Genomic DNA, 19,403 nt, shown 5'->3' on the forward strand with positions numbered 1-19,403 from the left:
ATTGACCCAAATGAAGAAGAGCTCGCTTGGAGAGAAAGACAATGAATTCAACTGTGGACAAATAGAATTCAAGGTGATAGCAGGACATCAGCAGATAGAACTGCCTAACAGATATATGGGGAAGCTGAGTCAAAGTCAGGAGAATGATCATGGCTTGGAAGCTATGCTTCTAGAGTTGATTGTTGAAGCCATGGGAGCAGACCATGATGAGTCATTTACATTGATATCAGACTCTAAGGTTTACAAAATGCTCTCCTCACAATTCAGTGAGCTATGAGGCTTAGTCAACATAGTTTACCCAAGGTACCTTGAGCTCAGCACGTCTAAAATTGAACTCATCACCCCCTCCCCTAAATCCACCTTTCCTTCAAACTTGCCTCTTTTTGAGGAGGACACCATTACTTTCCCAGTCATCTATACAATACATATTGTCAGAGTTATCTTTGACTCTTCCTCTCCCTCATCCCACATCCACGCAGTTGCCAGGGGTTGTCGATTCTGCCTCCACACATCTCTCTCTAATCCATTCTCTTCTCTTCATTCACACTGCCACCATTGTCTTCAGGCAATGATCTCTTCAGTTTGAGAATTCCCTCTGTCATGCAGATCATAACCCATCCATGCCTGCCCATATTGTGGGACTCTCATTCATTTTTCCCCAAAAGTTCACTATAGGAGTCTACTCAGTGTGTTGGAAGTCTTCCTCATTTTCTATGAGAATGCCAACGGAACACTCTGGCTGTCCACCTGTCTTCCTTCACTCTCAACAGCCCATCTTTTCTTTCTGTCATTCAGTTCTAATGACATCATTTATTCCTTTTCTTTTTCAGCTTTCCTTATTGGTTATCTGTTGAAACCTATTACACCTACCACATTATGATGCTTATTTTTAGTTCTTTGGAGGCAGTGTTATTCCAGGTCTTGCAGGCCACAGCAATACTGATTAACAGTCCCTCTATTTTTAACAGTCTTCTTACCTCTAAGTTTCCTTACCTCCAAGCTCTCCCTTTTCCAATCCATCAGATACCAAAATAATCTTCCTAATGGACATCTGACACATAACTCCACTGCTCAAAACTCATCAGTGATTCCTTATTGGCTCCAGGATACTCTGCTGCCTCAACATTGCAGCCAAACCAGACTGTTAGCTATTCCCTCAATTCAACATATTGTCTCTCACCACTTTGACCTCACAGAAGCCATCTTTCATGCATGCAGTAAACTCTCTCTTAATTTTTACCTTTCTGATTCCTTATCTACCTTCAAGAATCATCTGAAGTAATCAGTTAGTTCCATTAAGCTTTATATTTTTATTATTAATTGTAATAATAGCTAGCTTTTGTATAGTGTTTTGAGGTTTGTCAGATAACTCTGACAATATGTATTGTATAGATGACTGGGAAAGTAATGGTGTCCTCCTCAAAAAGAGGCAAGTTTGAAGGAAAGGTGGATTTAGGGGAGGGGGTGATGAGTTCAATTTTAGACGTGCTGAGCTCAAGGTACCTTGGGTAAACTATGTTGACTAAGCCTCATAGCTCACTGAATTGTGAGGAGAGCATTTTGTAAACCTTAGAGTCTGATATCAATGTAAATGACTCATCATGGTCTGCTCCCATGGCTTCAACAATCACCTCTAGAAGCATAGCTTCCAAAGCCATGATCATTCTCCTGACCTTTGACTCAGCTTCCCCATATATCTGTTAGGCAGTTCTATCTGCTGATGTCCTGCTATCACCTTGAAGATCTCATTTGATCTTCACAACAACCTTGTGGAGTATTATTATTATACCAATTTTGCAGATGAACCAACTGAGGGTGAGAAAGTTGAAGTGACTTCCCTATGATCACACAGCTAAACAAGTGTCTGAGGTGGGGTTGGAATTCAAGGCTTCCACATGTAGCATGTTGTTCTTGATGTCATTTAGCTGACTCCACTGTACCACCTAGTGCCTTCAGTTCTTTCTTTAAAAAAAAGTGTGTGTGTGTGTGTGTGTGTGTGTGTGTGTGTGTGTGTGTTTTCTATTAGGAATTTAACAAACACGAACTCATCACTGTGTTCACAAAGAACAAAAAAGAAGATTGCTTATGAAACCATGAACTTCTGTTATATACAGGTTGGGTTTTTTTAAGTGCATATTAAATTTAACAAGACAATCATGTAATCTGTGTTTTAAGCCTGGAGGATTTTACATAATACTCTGATAGTTGTGGAGAATGGTATTTAGAAACTGTGTGCCTGTGTGAAAGGTGGCGTTGGTATGAGCTTTAGAGAGGAGATGGTCTTCATTCTGGCTTGAAGAGAGACACACATATGGTTCCAGATTGTCTTCTAGACCTACAAGAGTTTGGAGCTTCATCTTTCTCTCTCTCTCTTTCTCCCCCTTATCTCTCACCTTGAAGACTGAATTACAGTAACAAAATTGCCCTATTTGTGTATTTTTCTGATTGTCTTTCTGTTCTCTTCTGTGTATATTTTATTGACATTCTTTCCTTTCATCTTTTCTTCCTTCCCTTTTTTTCATTCTTTCATTTGGTGCCTCTACTACTGCCCACTAACTTACCCCACCCTTATAGAAGCCCTTCCTTGTAAAAAATAAACATGGTAAAGTAAAACAAATCAATATATTAGCCAAATCTCAAAATGCATGTCATTTTATATTTCCAAAACATCTCCTCTCTGCTAAGGGGAGGGTGGCATGTTTCATTATTAGTACTCTGAAGTCATGGTTGATCAGAATTCTCTAGTACTTAAAAGTTATTTTCCTCTATAGTATTGTGATCTTTGTGTAAATTGTTTTCCTGACCCTATTCATTTTCCCTCTGAATCAGTTCATACCATCCTTTCAAGGTTTCTCTGAATTCTCCAGATCCATTGGTTCATACAGCAAAGAAATATTCTATTCTACTCATTTTCCACAATTTATTCAGTCATTCCTAATGTGACTGGTCTTTTACTCCTCAAATCCTTCTAGAGCATTTTGTCTGATCTCTGCTTCATTCCTTTTACCTCTTACTCTGTATTATACTTAACTCGTCTGTGTCTATACCACCTCCAGTACAATGTAAGCTCATTAAAGGCAGCAGCTAATTTCGTTTTTGCCTTTTTTCAATAATAGCCTTCTAGTTTGTCTCCCTGCCTCCAGTTCCTCCTCTCTGTAAGCCATCTTTCTCACAGAGGTCAAAATAATATATCAAAAGCACAGGACTGACCATTTCACTCCCCTGCTCAAAAGGTTTTGAATAGCTCTCTGTTGAGACCTGGCTTGAAAAGGCCAACATCCCCCACTGCATCCCAGGCCATCTCTAGTTGTCCTGATTCATATCTTGCCACTGGACCCAGATGGCTCTGGAGGAGAAAGTGAGGCTGGTAACTTTGCATAGCCCTCCCTCTTTCAAATCAAATTCACTTACATGTCATGGTATCACCTCCCTGATGTCATGGTCCTCTTGGAGAACAAAGGGCAAACAGCAGCAGCATAACTTCTAGGATAAATTATAAGGTCCACAGCCAGACATTTCCCACAGTCTGACTCCCCACTACCTTTCCATACTTATCTCACAGTACTTACCTTCAACTTAAAATATTTCACATTGTCACCAAGATTAAACATTAGATTATCTCCTGCCTTCATGCATATTTATAGGCCATCCCTGAATCCTGAAATGTCCTCCCTCCTCATCTCTGCTGCTCAGACTTCTTGTCTTCCTTTAAGGTTCATCTCAGGAGATTCCATCTCCATGAGACCTTCCCTGGTCTCATGGTCCCAAGTTATTAGTGATCTCTCTCACTCTTCATTACAAACGGAGAGAATAGGTACAAATTACCTTGTATTTATCTGTGTACCTGTTGTATCCCTCTAGTAAAATGTAAGGTCCTTGAGGGACTTTATAGCCTCATTCCTAGCATAGTACCTTGGGCAAAGTTGGCATTTAATAAATGTTTGTTGAATTAAATAAAAAGTTGAATAATAAAACAAGGAAGTAAATGCTCATTCAATTCAATCTAACAAACATTCACCATGCTATAGCATAGCTCAATATAAAAGACAAAAAGGAATAGTCCCTGCCCTCAAGGAGCTTATAGTCTATATTCTTTTATGTCTTTGTTTTAGCTTCCCAATTAGACATGTTCTTTTAAGGGTAGAAATTGTGGTGTGTTTTTTTTTGGAATCCCTCTAAGCTCCTAGTAGTGTGTCTGTATTCTCTCTACTATACATATGTATATGTGTATGCATATACATATATATATATATGTATATACATATGTATATGTGTATGCATATACATATATATATATATATGTATACACACACACTACCTAGTATCCTATACACAATACACACACACACACATACACATACACACACATACACACACACACACACACACACATACACATAGTTTCTTTCTTGGAGGATAAACAATACACCATAAAATAGAGGCATGTGTAGTACTAGCTAACATTTACATAATGCTTTAAAGTTTGCAAAGTGTTTTACATATATAATGTCTCATTTGAGGCTCACAAAAACCCTTTGAGGTAGGACTGGCCAATTAAATACCATGTACACTTTTGGGCTGTCATTAGAATACTGAAGTGTAAGAACAAACAACTCAAATGTGAAATAGCCTAGCTTCTTTTTTAATATTATTTTCAGAGTATCTATAGGCAGATTTCCAGGGATCTGTGAAACTGGATAGGGAAACTATTAAATCCTTTTTTTCCCCATTAATCTTTGGTTTCCTTTAATATCATATGTATTTTATTTTATTCATTTGTAACTATTAGCCTAAGAAAATCGTAGGTTTCATCAGACCTTCAAAGGGGTCCATGACTTTAAAGAAGATGGAGAACTCCTGGAATAATATAACCAGCATCAACATGAAACCCTTTTACTAAACTTGCCATTTCTGAATAAAGCAATTTTGGGGATGGGGAAAGCAGGGTTGTATAGGTGTGCAGGTGTCTTTGTACATCTGTGTGAGCATGTGTGTTTGCTGAGGAAGTCATTTTATCTGTAACTTCTCTCAACAGCAGACTTGGCTTTTGATCTCTGGGTACTGCCAGATGTTAACAATATGTCTCTTCCTCCTAAAAATAACCTGTTTCTGCTCAATATCATCCACATTGCAGACTGTTCCATCATAGAAAACCCTCAGAGTGTAGACAGATTTTAAATCAAGAGCTATAAATCTCTACTTTTCATTATATAGCACTTAAGTAGCCTTTATCTTTATAGACAGCTACTGGCTCCTTATGAAATGGTTTCTTTCAAGTCGGTCAGAGACCAAAAATAGAAACTATGGTTCCACTCTCTGTGTGCTTATGACTTTGTAGTCAGGAGAGCTGGAATATAATAGCTGAGAAATTAGACTCCTGGGTCCTGTGGAAAGCACTATAAACTTCAAGAGAACATTACGTAAGGACCGATTTTTTTTTTTTGGAACTGGAATGAAACTTGAGAAAAAACAGTCATTGCTGAGTTCTAGGTGAAGATTACTATGCACTTCCATCCTCCTAGCCCTCTCCTCCCCAACCAGGCCTTAGTTACTCCTCTTTTTTTTTATTTTTACAATAGTAGAGATTTTATTATTATAGGGAATTTTAATGAGGAAACTCCCTTTTCTAATTCAAACTGGTACCTCCTCTGCAACTTACAGCCTTAGGGAGTTGCTTGGGGAGCTGAGATAAAAAGAGCTTTGTTTAGGATCCCATAGACAGTATGAGTCAGGGATGGAATTTGAATCTACTTCTTCTTGACTCTCTATCTATCATTATTCTATACTGCCTTTGCACACCTCTGTTTTTAAGAGTATAATTTCTTCGACCAAATGAAGTTGTATAGGGTACCCAAGAGGTACCCCCCGCAAAAAAAAAAAAGGACATTTGGGCTGGATGTATCATTGCTCCATTGGGTTTCAAAAGCTCTTATTTTCCCTGTGTTGAAGTAATGTAGGCCTGCTGCACACCTTAGAATTCTAGTACCCTGGGAGTTAAGAGTAAATGACTCTCAAATATAGACAAAAGATATAATTCAGCCCTACAACCTTTCAAAAGTGCTACAGAATCAAAATTTTTAATTCAGTTTTTAAAATGTTCAGTTCCAAATTCTTTCTCCCCTCCCTCCCCATCCATTGAGAAAGCAAGAAAAATTAAAAATCTGTTACAAATATGGTAGTCAATTTTTTAAAAATCTTAAATTAGCCATATCTCCTTCCCCCCACACACACACCAAATAAGCTTCAATTTGCACTCTTGAGTCTGTTAGCTCTCTTTCTGGAATTGGTTATCACATTTCATCAAAAGTCCTTTGGAACTGTGGTTGGTTTTAACTATGTTGCTCAGAGCTTCCAAATCTTCCAAAGTTGTTTGTCTTTACAGTATTATTGTCATTGTGTAAACTGTTATGTTGGTTCTGCTCACTTCACTTTGTATCAGTTCATATAAGTCTCCCTAGGTTTTCCTGAAAGCATCCCCTTCATATATATATATATATATATATATATATATATATATATATATATAGTTGGGTTTTTTTAAGGCAATTGGGTTAAGTGACTTGCCCAGGGTCACACAGCTAGTAAGTGTCAAGTGTTTGGTCTGAGGCCGGATTTGAACTCAGGTCCTCCTGACTTCAGGGCCAGTGCTCTATCCACTGCACCACCTAGCTGCCCCAAATACTCCTTTTTTTTAATTTCTTGGCTAGGCAATGGGGTTAAGTGACTTTCCCAGGGTCACACAGCTACTAAGTGTCAAGTGTCTGAGGCCAGATTTGAACTCAGGTCCTCCTTACTTCAAGGCTGGAGTTCTATCCACTGTGCCACCTAGCTACCCCCATAATTTCTTACAGCATAATGACATTCCATCACATACACATATCATAACTTGTTCATCTATTCCCCCGCTGATGGGCACCCCCTCAGTTTCCAGTTCTTTACCACCATGAAAAAAGCTGCTATGAATATTTTAGTCCTTTTTCTCCTTCTTTGTTCTCTTTGGGGTATAGATCTAGTAAACATCAAGGCTTTAACCCCTTTTGCTTCTGTCTTTTTCAAGTTGCTCAAAGGACCTACATTCAAATCCTGCCTCTTACCCCTTACCACCTATGTAACCTTGGACAGGTCATTCTATCAGTTCTGTCTTCTGTAAAATATAAATTGGAAGATTGCTAAAGGCCTTTCCATCTCAAAATTCTATGCTCTAAGAGAATTCAGGGGCATAAAATTGGGAAATGTGTATTGACTGCCAGCTCTTGCATCAACATGTCTGTGGCAACTGCCCTTCATGCCAATGAATACTAGCCTGCATGTAAATTTCAGTATATATGCCATGGGCTGCCAACTCCTGGTCAAGATGCTACTGGATGTTCTCATTAATGATTATGCTAAAGAAAATTAAAACAATTCAATGGCATCTGAAAGATGAGAAGTTGGCTTGTGTTAGGATTTGGTTCCTATCTCAGTGTTTTTGTTATGGCTAAACTCTAGCAATTGGCTGATGTCCCATGAAGAGAAGTACATTGAGAGATTAGGACTACGTGGGTGTTTTGTTCCCAACCTAATAGTTTGTTGACTGAACAAATGAATATTAGAACTTTTCATACTTAAGGAGTCTTAGAATATCAAAATTATGTTCTTTAAAAATCCATTAATTAGCCTGGGAGGAATAGAAAAAATATAATTTATTGTCCTTTTGACTGTTTAGCCATCACATTTGCAAAACTAGTTGATTAATATGTCAAATACAGTATTATCTTTTTGGTAACTTGGTATACTAGAAAGAGGACTGGATCTGGAGTCATGAGACCTGAGTTGGAATCCAAGCACTGACAGTATTTGTGTAACCATAGGTGAGTCAATTTTCTTAGCAGCTAGATGTCATAGTAGATAGAGGACTGGACCTAAAGCCAGGAAAATCCAAGTTCAGATTAGACATTTAATATCTGTATGACCCTTGGCAAGCCACTAATCTCTGTCTGCTTCAATTTCCTCAAATGTAAAAGGGGAATAAGGATAGCACCTACCTCCCAAGGTTGTGAGGATCAAATGAGATAATATTTGTAAAGTGCTTAATACAATACCTGGTACATAGTAGGTACTTAATAAATATTTGTTCCCTTCTCTTCCCCTTTAATAAACAGAGAACTGAGTCAAATTCATAAGACTACAAGTCATTCCCCAACTGACAGATGGTCAAAGGATATGAACAGACAGTTTTCAGAAGAAGAAATCAAAGCTATCTGTAGTCATATAAAAAATGCTCTAAATCACTATTGATTAGAGAAATGCAAATTAAAACAACTTTGAGGTACCACCTCACACAAATCAGATTGGCTAACATGACAGAAAAGAAAAATGACAAATGTTGGAGGGGATGTGGGAAAATTGAGACAGCAATGCATTGTTAATGGAGTTGTGAACTGATTCAACCATTCAGGAGAGCAATTTGGAACTATGCCCAAAGGACAATCAGACTGTGCATACCCTTTGGTCCAGCAATACCACTACTAAATCTGTATCCCAAAGAGATCAAAACAAAAAGGAAAAGAACCTATTTGTACAAGAAGATTTATAATAGCTCTTTTTTGTGGTGGCAAAGAATTGTAAATTGAGGGGATGCTCATCAATTAGGGAATGGCTGAACAAGTTGTGATATATGATGAATGTAATGGAATGCTATCATGCTATAAGAAATGACAAGCAGACAGATTTCAGAAAAACCTGCAAAAACTTACATGAACTGATGCAAAGTGAAGTGAGCAGAACCAGGAGAACACTGTACACCATATCAGCAACATCGTGCGATGACCAACTATGAATAACTTAAGTCTTCTCAGCAATACAATGATATCTTCTCCTCCACTTCTCCTCCCTGAACTTCAGTGTCCTCATATTAAAATGAGGGTTATAATATCTACATTATCTACCAAACAGGGTGGCTGTGGAAAAATACCTTATAAACCATAGCTATGTAAACAACGGAAATATGAGTTAGTTATAAACAATGGTGAACATAAGTTATTGTTGGTATTGTTTTATTCTTATAGATGGTGCATGTGTATTAGCTATCTTTGATTTCATTTTTAATTTAACTTTGAATATTTTTCTTTTCTCTATAGTTGTGGATTACTGTGCCTCAGAAAGCCATGGCTGTGAACATGAGTGTGTAAATGCTGATAATTCCTATTTCTGCAGATGCCATAAAGGATTTGCTCTTAACCCAGATAAAAGAACATGCAATAGTAAGTTACAAAATGTGGCATTCTGATGATATTAGGTGGCTTTGGGCATTGAAGTCTCTCAATGCCAAATTAACCTTTGATTTTCCGTAGGATTTTATTAAACTCTTCCTCTCCTATTATATCTTAATTACCACCCTTTCTTGACTTTGACAAGTTATCCTAGTCTTTTCCAAGATTTATGCTGTGGAGAATCAGAAAGGTCATTTTCCATAAAAGAACTATACATGGAGGGGAGGATCCTACCTTCCTCCCAAATAGACCCTGACATGTCATTTGGTGCTAACATAACTATATACTTACCATTTATTGGATTAATTTTTTAAAAAATCTTCATTGGAACGTTGTGAGATGGTGTATTAAAGAATCCATCCACATAGGTCCGGGAGTGTCATACTTTAAGAGAGCCTGATATAAGACAGGCATGGTGGTATACATCTGTAATCCCTGCTACTGGGGAACCTGAGGTTGGTAGATCGATTGAGCTCAAGAGTTCTAAGCTACAGTAGGGCTTATGTCGGTCCAGTACCCACACTGTCTGGCACCACTGTAGTGAGCTCCTGGGAGGAACGCCGCGGGAAGAGTCCCCAAGCTGCATATAAAGAGAACGAAAACAGCCCAGGTCAGAAAGAAAGCAGGGCAAATCAACAATAGGATCAGCCACAAGTGGTCACTGCTTGCAGTTTGGGTAAGATAGGGAGACCCAGTGTCAAGGAATAAAGAGAGGAAGGAAGGGAGGAATGAGGGAGGGACAGAGGAATGACGGAAGGAAGGAAGGAAGGAAGGGAGAGAGGGAGGGACCGAGGGAGGAGAGAAAGAAAGAAAGAGGGGGAAAAGGAAGGAAAGCCCAATATACCCAAATGTAAATTTTTTTTAAAAAAATCTAAATTAAGAAGTGGTCACTCCACTTTTCAAAAGAACTAACAGCATGTTATTGTAAATATAGAGTTCTTTATTGCACATGAGTGTTTGTTTACTTCTTTGACTAAGAGGCTTAAAACTCACATGTTAGGGTCCAACTAAAGATTAATTTTTAGATGAAGATAAAGTAATTCTGAAATATAAGCTCTGAGAAAATGGGATTCAATTTATTTTTTTAAATGACTTTACAAAACTTTTCATAAACATTTATTACAGAAACTAGGAATCCAGTACTTAGAAACACACATGCAACTAAAACAAACAAAAAAGAATTCCAATACTTAACCTTCTTGATGTTCTTCTGTTTCTCTTATGTCCACTACGAGCAGGCGCCAGGATTAGGGGCAGCATGGGAGTGAAGGACACAGCTGGATGGATAGTTACAGTAGAGATGAGCTGCTGGTCATCAATTTCCTTCTTTTGCTCTGTCCACCTGCCAATATCTTCCCTGCAGCTCCAGCTGCTATAAAATGGCAGGGCTATAGACAGAAAGAAGGAATTTGGCTGTAGTATTGGTGTGCAGGCATTCTTTATCTGTAATTCTGTCTAATCAGGGTGATAGCATAGATAGATAGATAGATAGATAGATAGATAGATAGATAGATAGATAGATAGATTAGATAGATTGATATACACCTAACTGAATACATACTGACCAACTAGTTAATTGATTCAATACCTTACAACTGAAGATGCTGAATTAATTTTGAATATGAATTTGAATTAATTCATTCTTTTGATGACACTATGCTAAGTATGACAGAAAGGTAAAGCAAATGTAAGACATAGTTTCTGTTTTCCAAGAGTTTAAAATTCAGTTTATGATATAATATAGACACCAATGAAACCATAAATTTTCCAAGGCTGCATATGACCAAGTGTCAAAAAGAATGATAATGGGGGGCAGAGCCAAGATGACAGAATAAAAGCAGTGACTTGCTTGAGCTCTCCCCGAAAACCCTCCAATTACCTGCAAAAAATGGCTCTAAACAAATTCTAAAGCAGCAGAACCCATAAAAAATACAGAGTGAAACAAATTTCCAGCCCAAGACAGCCTGGCTGGTTGATCAGAAAGATATATCTCAAAGAGTCGGGAGAGGAGCGCAGTTTGGCATCAGCGCACAGGAAAGGCAGGCCTCAGTGAACCTGGAGCAGGGCTCAGAGGAATGAATCGCAGGTAGCTGTGGCAGTTTCCAGACTTCTCAACCCATGAACGCCAGACAACTTAGAAAGTCAGTGGGGAAAGTCTGTGACTGCAGTGAGAGAGAGAAGCGTGATCTCAGCCCCAGTCCATAGCTCGGCCTGCGGGCAGCAGCTGATTCTGGAGCTTCCGGCCCACAGAGTGAGGGGGCATTGAGTGGCTGATCAGAGAGGGATTGCAGGGATCTCTCTGCTAGTACAGAATTCTCTTGCTTTGCAAGTGCTTGGATCTGGGTCACAGTTCTGAGTGGCAGTCCTGGGGCAAGGAGAAGTGCTAGCATGGTGGAGCTTGTACTGGTGGTACAGAGGAATCCTCCTCACAGTTCCAAGGCAGAAAAGAATGCTTGTGGTCAGTCACAGACCAGAGCATAGGCCAGGAAAGGAGTAAATACCTTGCCCTTATCATACCACCTTGGAAGAACTGAAAATTTACAGATCCCTAGAAGTATCTCTGAAAACAGCTTAAGACAGTACATTCTCCACACTGGAAGCAGACCTCTACCTTACTTAACAAAGAATTTAAAACTCAAATAATTGGCTGGGATCATGAATAAACAAAGGTCCAAAAAAAAGTCAGACCACAGAATCTTTCTTTGGTAACAAAGAAGATCAAAACATACAACCAGAAGAAGACAACAAAGTCAAAGCTCCTACATCCAAAGCCTCCAAGAAAAATATGAATCAGTCCCAGGCCATGGAAGAGCTCAAAAAGGAATTTGAGAAACAAGTAAGAGAAGTAGAGGAAAAACTGGGAAGAGAAATGAGAGTGATGCAAGAAAATCATGAAAAACAAGTCAACAGCTTGCTAAAGGAGACCCAAAAAATACTGAAGAAAATAACACCTTAAAAAATAGCCTAACCCAAATGGCAAAAGAGGTCCAAAAAGCCAATGAGGAGAAGAATGCCCTAAAAAGCAGAACTGGACAAATGGAAAAAGAAGTCCAAAAGATTAATGAAGAAAATACTTCCTTAAAAATTAGAATAGAGCAATTGGAAGCTAGTGACTTTATGAGAAATCAAGACACTGTAAAACAAATCCAAAAGAATGAAAAATTAGAAAACAATGTGAAATATCTCATTGGAAAAACAACTGACCTGGAAAATAGATCCAGGAGAGAGAATTTAAAAATTATTGGACTACCTGAAAGCCATGATCAAAAAAAGAGCCTAGACATCATTTTCAAGATATTATCAAGTAAAACTGCCCTGACATTTTAGAACCAGAGGGCAAAACAGAAATTGAAAGAATCACCAATTACCTCCTGAAAGAGATCTCCAAAGGAAAACTCCTAGGAATATTGTAGTCAAATTCCAGAGTTCCTGGTCAAGGAGAAGATATTACAAGCAGCCAGAAAGAAACAATTCAAGTACTGTGGAAACACAATCAGGATAACACAAGATTTAGCAGCTTCTACATTAAAGGACCGCAGGGCATAGAATATGATATTCCGGAGGGCAAAGGAGATAGGATTACAATCAAGAAAACCCAACAAAACTGAGTATAATCCTTCAGGGCAAAAAATGGTCATTCAGTGAAATAGAAGACTTTCAAACATTCTTGATGAAAAGACCAGAGCTGAATAGAAAATGTGACTTTCAAATACAAGACTCAAGTGAAACATGAAGAGGTAAACAGGAAAGAGAAATCATAAGAGACTTATTAAGCTTGAACTGTTTACATTCCTGCATGGAAAGATGATATTTGTAACTCATGAGACCTTTGTCAGTATTAGGGTAATTGGAGGGAAAAAATTGTATGTATGTGGATAGATAGATAGAGGGCATAGGATGAGTTGAAGATAAAGGGGTCATGTCTGGAGAATAAAATTAAGGGGTGAGAGAGGATTATACTGGGAGGAGGAGAAAGGGAGAGGTAGAATGGGGTAAATTAGCACGCATAAAACAGAAAAGGCTTTTACAGTGGAGGGGAAACAGGGGAAGGTGAGAGGGAATGAGTGGATCTTATTCTCATTGGATTTGGTTTAAGGAGGGAATAACATACACACTCATTTGGGTATGGTAATTATCTTACCCTACAGAAAAATAGGGGGGGGAAGGGGATAAGAGAGCAGGGAGATGATAGAAGGGAGGGCAGATTAGGGGAGGGGGTAATCAGAAGCAAATACTTCTGAGAAGGCACAGGGTCAAAAGAGAGAATAGAATAAGAGTTTTTCACAACATGACTACTATATAAGTGTTTTGCATGACTACACATGTATAACCTGTATCAAGTTGCTTGCCTTTTCAATGAGGGTGGATGGGGAGGGAGAAAGGGAGAAAATTTGGAACACAAAGCTTTAAAAACACATGTTAAAAAAATTATTTTCACATGCAACCGGGAAATAAGAAATACAGGAAATGGGGTATAGAAGTCTATCCTGCCCTACAGGAAAATAGAAGGGGAAGGGGATAAGAGAAGGGGGGAGAGATATAAGGGAGGGCAGCTTAGAGGAAGAGGTGTACAGAATGCATGCCATCTGGGGGTGGGGGGAGGAATGAGATGGGGAGAAAATTTGGAACTCAAAATCTTGTGGAAGTGAATGTTGAAAACTAAAAATAAATAAATTTTTTAAAAAACAAGAACAACCAACAACAACAACCAAAAACAAAAGAATGATAATGACACTGAGTTCTACAGGCCTTTAGGGAGAAGGGAGATCAGAGTTGGTTGGAGTGGTCAGAGAAGGTCTTGTGGAAAAGAAACCTGGGGGAAGAAGCTAGGCCAGCAGTATACACTACTAGGAGTCAGGAAACCCATCTTCTATCTAGTTCCTTTATGACCACTAGCTAGCTTTACTACTTTGGGAAGTTTACCTTTCTGTACCATGGCTTTTTAGTCTATAAAATGGACATAAGTAGTATTTGCCTTACTAGTTCACAGTGATGCTGATCAAATAAAAAACAAACAAGTGATTGAATAAGAAAATAGATATGAAAGAATTTTATCAAGCTTGAAAACTCACTTATATATAAAATATGATTAGGCATGACTCTCAAGTTGGGCTTTGAAAGAGGGATAGGTTCTGGATAGATGAAGAAGAAAGGAAAAGACACTCTACAAGAGAGGAAGAGGACAGATAAAAAACTTAGATTCAAGAATGATGCCTTTCTTCTATTTTCTCTGGGTCTTCATTCCATTAATCATCCCCTCTTCTCTATGAAACCTTTAATCTTTCCCTCTTTATTGGTTCCTTACTCTCTGTCTGACTCTATCATTTCTTGCAAGTATCCCCTATCCTAAATAATAATAACATTTTAAATTGCCCCTTAAGTCTTCTAATTCCTCTGGCTTTCATTCCACCTCCATTTTCCCTTTCATTGCTGAACTTCTTGAAAGAATGATCTATACTTCCTACATTCATTCCCTTGACATTCACTCATTCCTCAATCCATTTTTAATCTGACTTCTGTCCCCACCATTCTACTGACATTTCCTCCTAAAAAGCCACTGGTATTCTCCTTGTTGCCAAGTTAAATGGTGTTTTTTTTTTCAATTGTCATCCTCCTTGACCTCCCTATACTATTTAACACTATGGACCATCCCTCTTTCTTCTCAACAGTATCCTTTGGCTTCCATGACAGAAGGTTTCCTGTTTACCTAGATCTTTGACTTCTCCTTCTCTGTCTACTTCATTGTCTTTTCTTCTTTCCTTCATGTTAATATAGGTGTCCCCAAAAGTTTGATGCCCTCATCCCTTTTCTGCTCTCTCACTATAGCTCTTGCTTGGTGATGAAATCTTCTCCTGCTGCTTCAACTCTCACCTCTATACAGTTAATTACCAAATCTATCTTCAGCCTTGTTTCCTCTCTCAAGTTGATTTTGTAGGCAACAGTGAAGAGGGAGAGATTTAAGAAGGAAGAAAGAATGATTTTGCTTCTTACTATGGTTATAGGTGGAGCCTCAGGGAAGTAAGGTTCATTCACAAACCTAGAGATTGTCTAGCACTTAGCCAGTAAGCATCATAGGCTAGACCTTCTGGGATATTGATCCACTCTGTTCCTTCCACATCCTTCCATCTTAGCATTAAAAAAGATCCCCAAAAAGAGCTCCCTTCCCCACAGACACACAAAGCCTTACAAGAAACAAAATAAACTGACACACCAAAGAACAACAACAATAACAACAATAATAATAACAGGTCACATTTCTATAATGCTTTAAAGTTTGCTAAGTTCTTTATATAAATAACTTTGTTGAAATGGACTGGCCACCAAGTGGAGGAATATTAGACTTTTCATTGATATGCAATTCTATTAAAAGTTTGTTTGCCACAATACAACATAACACTGAGGAAACTCTCCCAACAAGCTGGAATAGCAGCTGTCACAAATACAACTGAGGCTTGCATTCCTTGCTGATATCTTAGAATAATTATGTGGGCATATAGAGAGGTCAGGCCAGATTACCTGTAGTTCTAGGAAACATGGTGAGGAAAAGTATGCAGCTATTGCAAGAACATATTGCTTCTACCACTTGGCATTAGCTCCCTACGCCCAGACCCATATGTACCATGGACAGCATTCAGGTGCTGACCATGAGAAAAGGGGTGGATACAGAGTCAAAGAGTCAAGAGAGTGTAGGTAGATATGGGGGCAGGAAGAGACATAAGGAGGAGGGATCACAGAGAGCCCAGGTTAGATCTGGTAAGGAGAAACAAATAACAGAATGTGTGTTTTACCTATTGAATTCTTCTCAAAAAAAGAAGGGAGAAGGAAGAGAGGAGGAATAAACACCCAAAATATTACCATCTTAGAATTTTACCTGTAAAACAAGGAAAGAGCTATTGCTGGGTATCATTTGGTTTTCCTAAGTCAAAGTCATTGTTTCTTTTCTTTTTTTTTTAATCAGAGTTGGACTATTGTGCTTCCCTTAACCATGGTTGCCAGCATGAATGTGTTAATACAGAGGATTCTTATTCCTGTCGGTGCCTGAAAGGATTTAACCTGAACCCAGATAAGAAAACGTGCAGGAGTAAGTCCCTCATTGTGACAGCCAAGAATGGCTGTACCTCCTCCATGTCATCATCCTGGAGTTCCATTATTATTTTCTGGGGAAAACTTGATAAAAACATCCTTATACACACTCACCCCAAACTTTTGCCTGATATATGTGTTATAGTTTTATCAACTCTATTCACTCATTTAGTCTATCTGTATTTTTGTCTTAGGGGGGCAGCTCTGAACCTGTGATTTTATCAACATAGAGACATGCTAGTGTATAAACTCCCTTTACTAATGCAGATTAGAATTCCTCTGGATCTCTTTGTCTTAGAGCACCAAGAGGTTAAGAAAGTAACCTATGGTCACATAGTTAGTGTATGACACAGGTAGAACTTGAATGCTTATACTTTTAAAAAGATGGCCATTTTTGAAAATGTACAGTAAGCCTATAATGTTCACAAACTCATCCCACATATCCACTCTAGCTAGTAATAGCTCACTTGTAATAGCAGTGCATTAAGGTTTACAAAGCACTTTCTTCATGACAACCCCTTGAAATAAGTTGTACAGGTAGTTTTATCCCCATTTTAAAGATGTGTATACTAAGGCTTGGGAAGATGGCATGATCTGCCAGTGGTCACACAACCAGTATTTATAGGAACCAAGACTGGAAACCAGGATTCCTGATTCCAAGTCCAGCCTGATTTCCACTATATCACAGTAAAAAATACCTTTAGTTCTAGAATTCTCCTGATAAGTTGATATAGAATCACTTAACTTTAACATTCACATGAAAAGGCCAAACTCTCATTTGGAGAGACGACTCCACTCTCCTTCACTTCCAGATCCCATGACGTTCAGGCTGCCCTATAAGTGCCACTAGTGCCCATGACAAGGTGAGTCATGGCGGGCATCAGTGTTTTCCAAAATTTAATGCTATGCCTTCTATTTTGCTAACCGTTGTTATTGTTGAGTCTTTTCAGTCATGTCTGACTCTTTGTGACACCATTTGGGAGTTTTTTTGGGAAAGATACCGGACTTGTTTGTCATTTCCTTCTCCAGCTCATTTTACAGATCAAGAAATTGAGGCAAACAGGGCTAAGTGATTTGCCTCTGGTCACACAGCTAATGTCTGAGACCAGATCTGAACTCATGAAGATGAGTCTTACTGATTCCAAGCCCAGTACTCTATCCATTGTGCCACCTAGTTGCTCTATGTGTCAGCAAAATTTAATTATGTAATTCAGTATTACATAATTTGGTATTAATTATATATGTATATAATTATGATTTAGATTTAGATCTATAATTTGGGTTTTATACATTTAGATTTAATTGTATTAAATCTAATAAATATATTAATTTAAAAATTTTCCAGTGAAGATTCACATATTGCTTATACACATTCTAACCTATACACTTGTTTTAACAAATGTTGCAGAGTTATACCACATTAGCAGATGGTTACTTAGTCTCATTTTAAAATTAAATATGAAATGCTATGCCTTCCTGAAGAAGATAATACAATATGATAACAGTGCTTGGATATAGTCAAACATTACATCAAAATTTTAATTTCATTCCTACAGGATGTAAAAACAACTAAATGGAATAATTTCCACTAGACCACACATGCACAGAAATGCTAAAGAGTCAGATTTTACTGCTTGGCCTCTTCCTTATGTTGCCCATAACTTTTTCCATGGGTGTGTGTGGTTAACCGCACCCAGAAGTCACCCATAGGTGACTTATTTGTGGGTGTTAAGGCTCATTTCAACACTTCAGGAGATCTGTAATTTTTGTCAGCGTGAGCACCCCTTAAGTCAGATCACAACCCCTCTGGTACTTTTGTAAAGTCAAGTCAACAAGCATTTATTAACCATTTTATTATGTGCCAGGCTGGAGATACAAAGAAAGGCAAACACACATACCCTGCTCTCAAGAAGCTCATATTCTAAAATGTAAACAATTATGTATATACAAAATATATAAAGGGTAAATTTAAAGTAAATGGTTTTATGAGCTGTTAATGGCCAAAAAAAGTTCATTTCTGCAGAAAGAGCCTCTACACATTAAGCTAGGCTGGCTGTCCAAGACAAACACATAACTAGTCATTAGACTTTTCCTCAAACCTTTTCCAGCCTTACACAATCTGCTAAACTTTGCACTCTAAGAACATGGCCTTTGAGAATCCAGGGTCAGCTCTTTATCCTGAGGTATCAGAGCAGAGCATTAATAGAGGAAAGGGGGTGTGGAGGAGAGGGGGTAAGCATTTATAATGAGCACACTATGTGCTAGGCACTGTGCTAAGTGCTTTACAAATATTATCTCATTTGATCTTCACAACAACCTGGGAAGTAGGTGTTATTATTAGCCTCATTTGACAGTTGAGGAAACTGAGGCAAACAGAGGTTGTACTTGCCCAAGGTCACACATCTAGTAAGTGTTTTAGTTGGATCTGAACTCAGGTCTTCCAGACTCCAGACCCAGCACTCTATCCATGGGCCACTTAGCTGAGAAAATATGGTACAGTCGTAGACATGTTTGCTTTAGAATAAGAGGACCCAAGTTAAAATCCCAGTTCTGGCACCTATTGCCTATGTGAATTTGAGTAAAATGCTTAATCTCTCTGGTCCTCCCTCAGTTCCTCATCTGCAAAATAAGAGGATCTGGGCTCCAAGATCCACCATGGACATTGTCCAAGTCTATATTGTACTCCGATGAATTTATACTCGAGGGGTATATCTGTATGAACAAATAGAGATCATGTTCCCAAAAGGCTTCATTGTGTATTACTTTCTAAATGAAGCAGAAACAAACCATAAAGAATGCATTCCAAGCTATAAGGTTTTTTGAGATCTGGCTGATATGTTTTCCTTCACTATGTTTATTTATTTTTTTACAAGGAAGGGGTTCTGTAGGGGTCAGGTAAGTTAGTGGCGTGGTAACAGAGGCACCAAATGAAAGAAGGAAAAAAAGGGAAGGAAGGAAGGAAAGAATGTCAATAAAATATACACAGAAGAGAACAGAAAGAAAATAAGAAGGGTACACAAATAGGGTAATTTTGTTACTGTAACCCAGGCTTCAGGATGAGAGACAAGG

At 38.3% G+C, this 19,403-nt stretch overlaps 1 protein-coding gene across 1 annotated transcript in view; it reads left to right on the forward strand.

The window, feature by feature from the left end:
* MATN2 (matrilin 2) overlaps positions 1-19,403 on the forward strand; it is a 202,873-nt gene that overhangs the window by 123,337 nt on the left and 60,133 nt on the right. Inside the window, 2 exon segments of the mRNA XM_020968963.2 lie at positions 9,120-9,242; positions 16,210-16,332. Coding sequence (XP_020824622.1) covers positions 9,120-9,242; positions 16,210-16,332 — 246 coding nt within the window.

The sequence above is a fragment of the Phascolarctos cinereus genome, unplaced genomic scaffold (genome assembly GCF_003287225.1).
Source record: "Phascolarctos cinereus isolate Bilbo 61053 unplaced genomic scaffold, phaCin_HiC Scaffold_4;HRSCAF=312, whole genome shotgun sequence".
NCBI lineage: Eukaryota > Metazoa > Chordata > Mammalia > Diprotodontia > Phascolarctidae > Phascolarctos > Phascolarctos cinereus.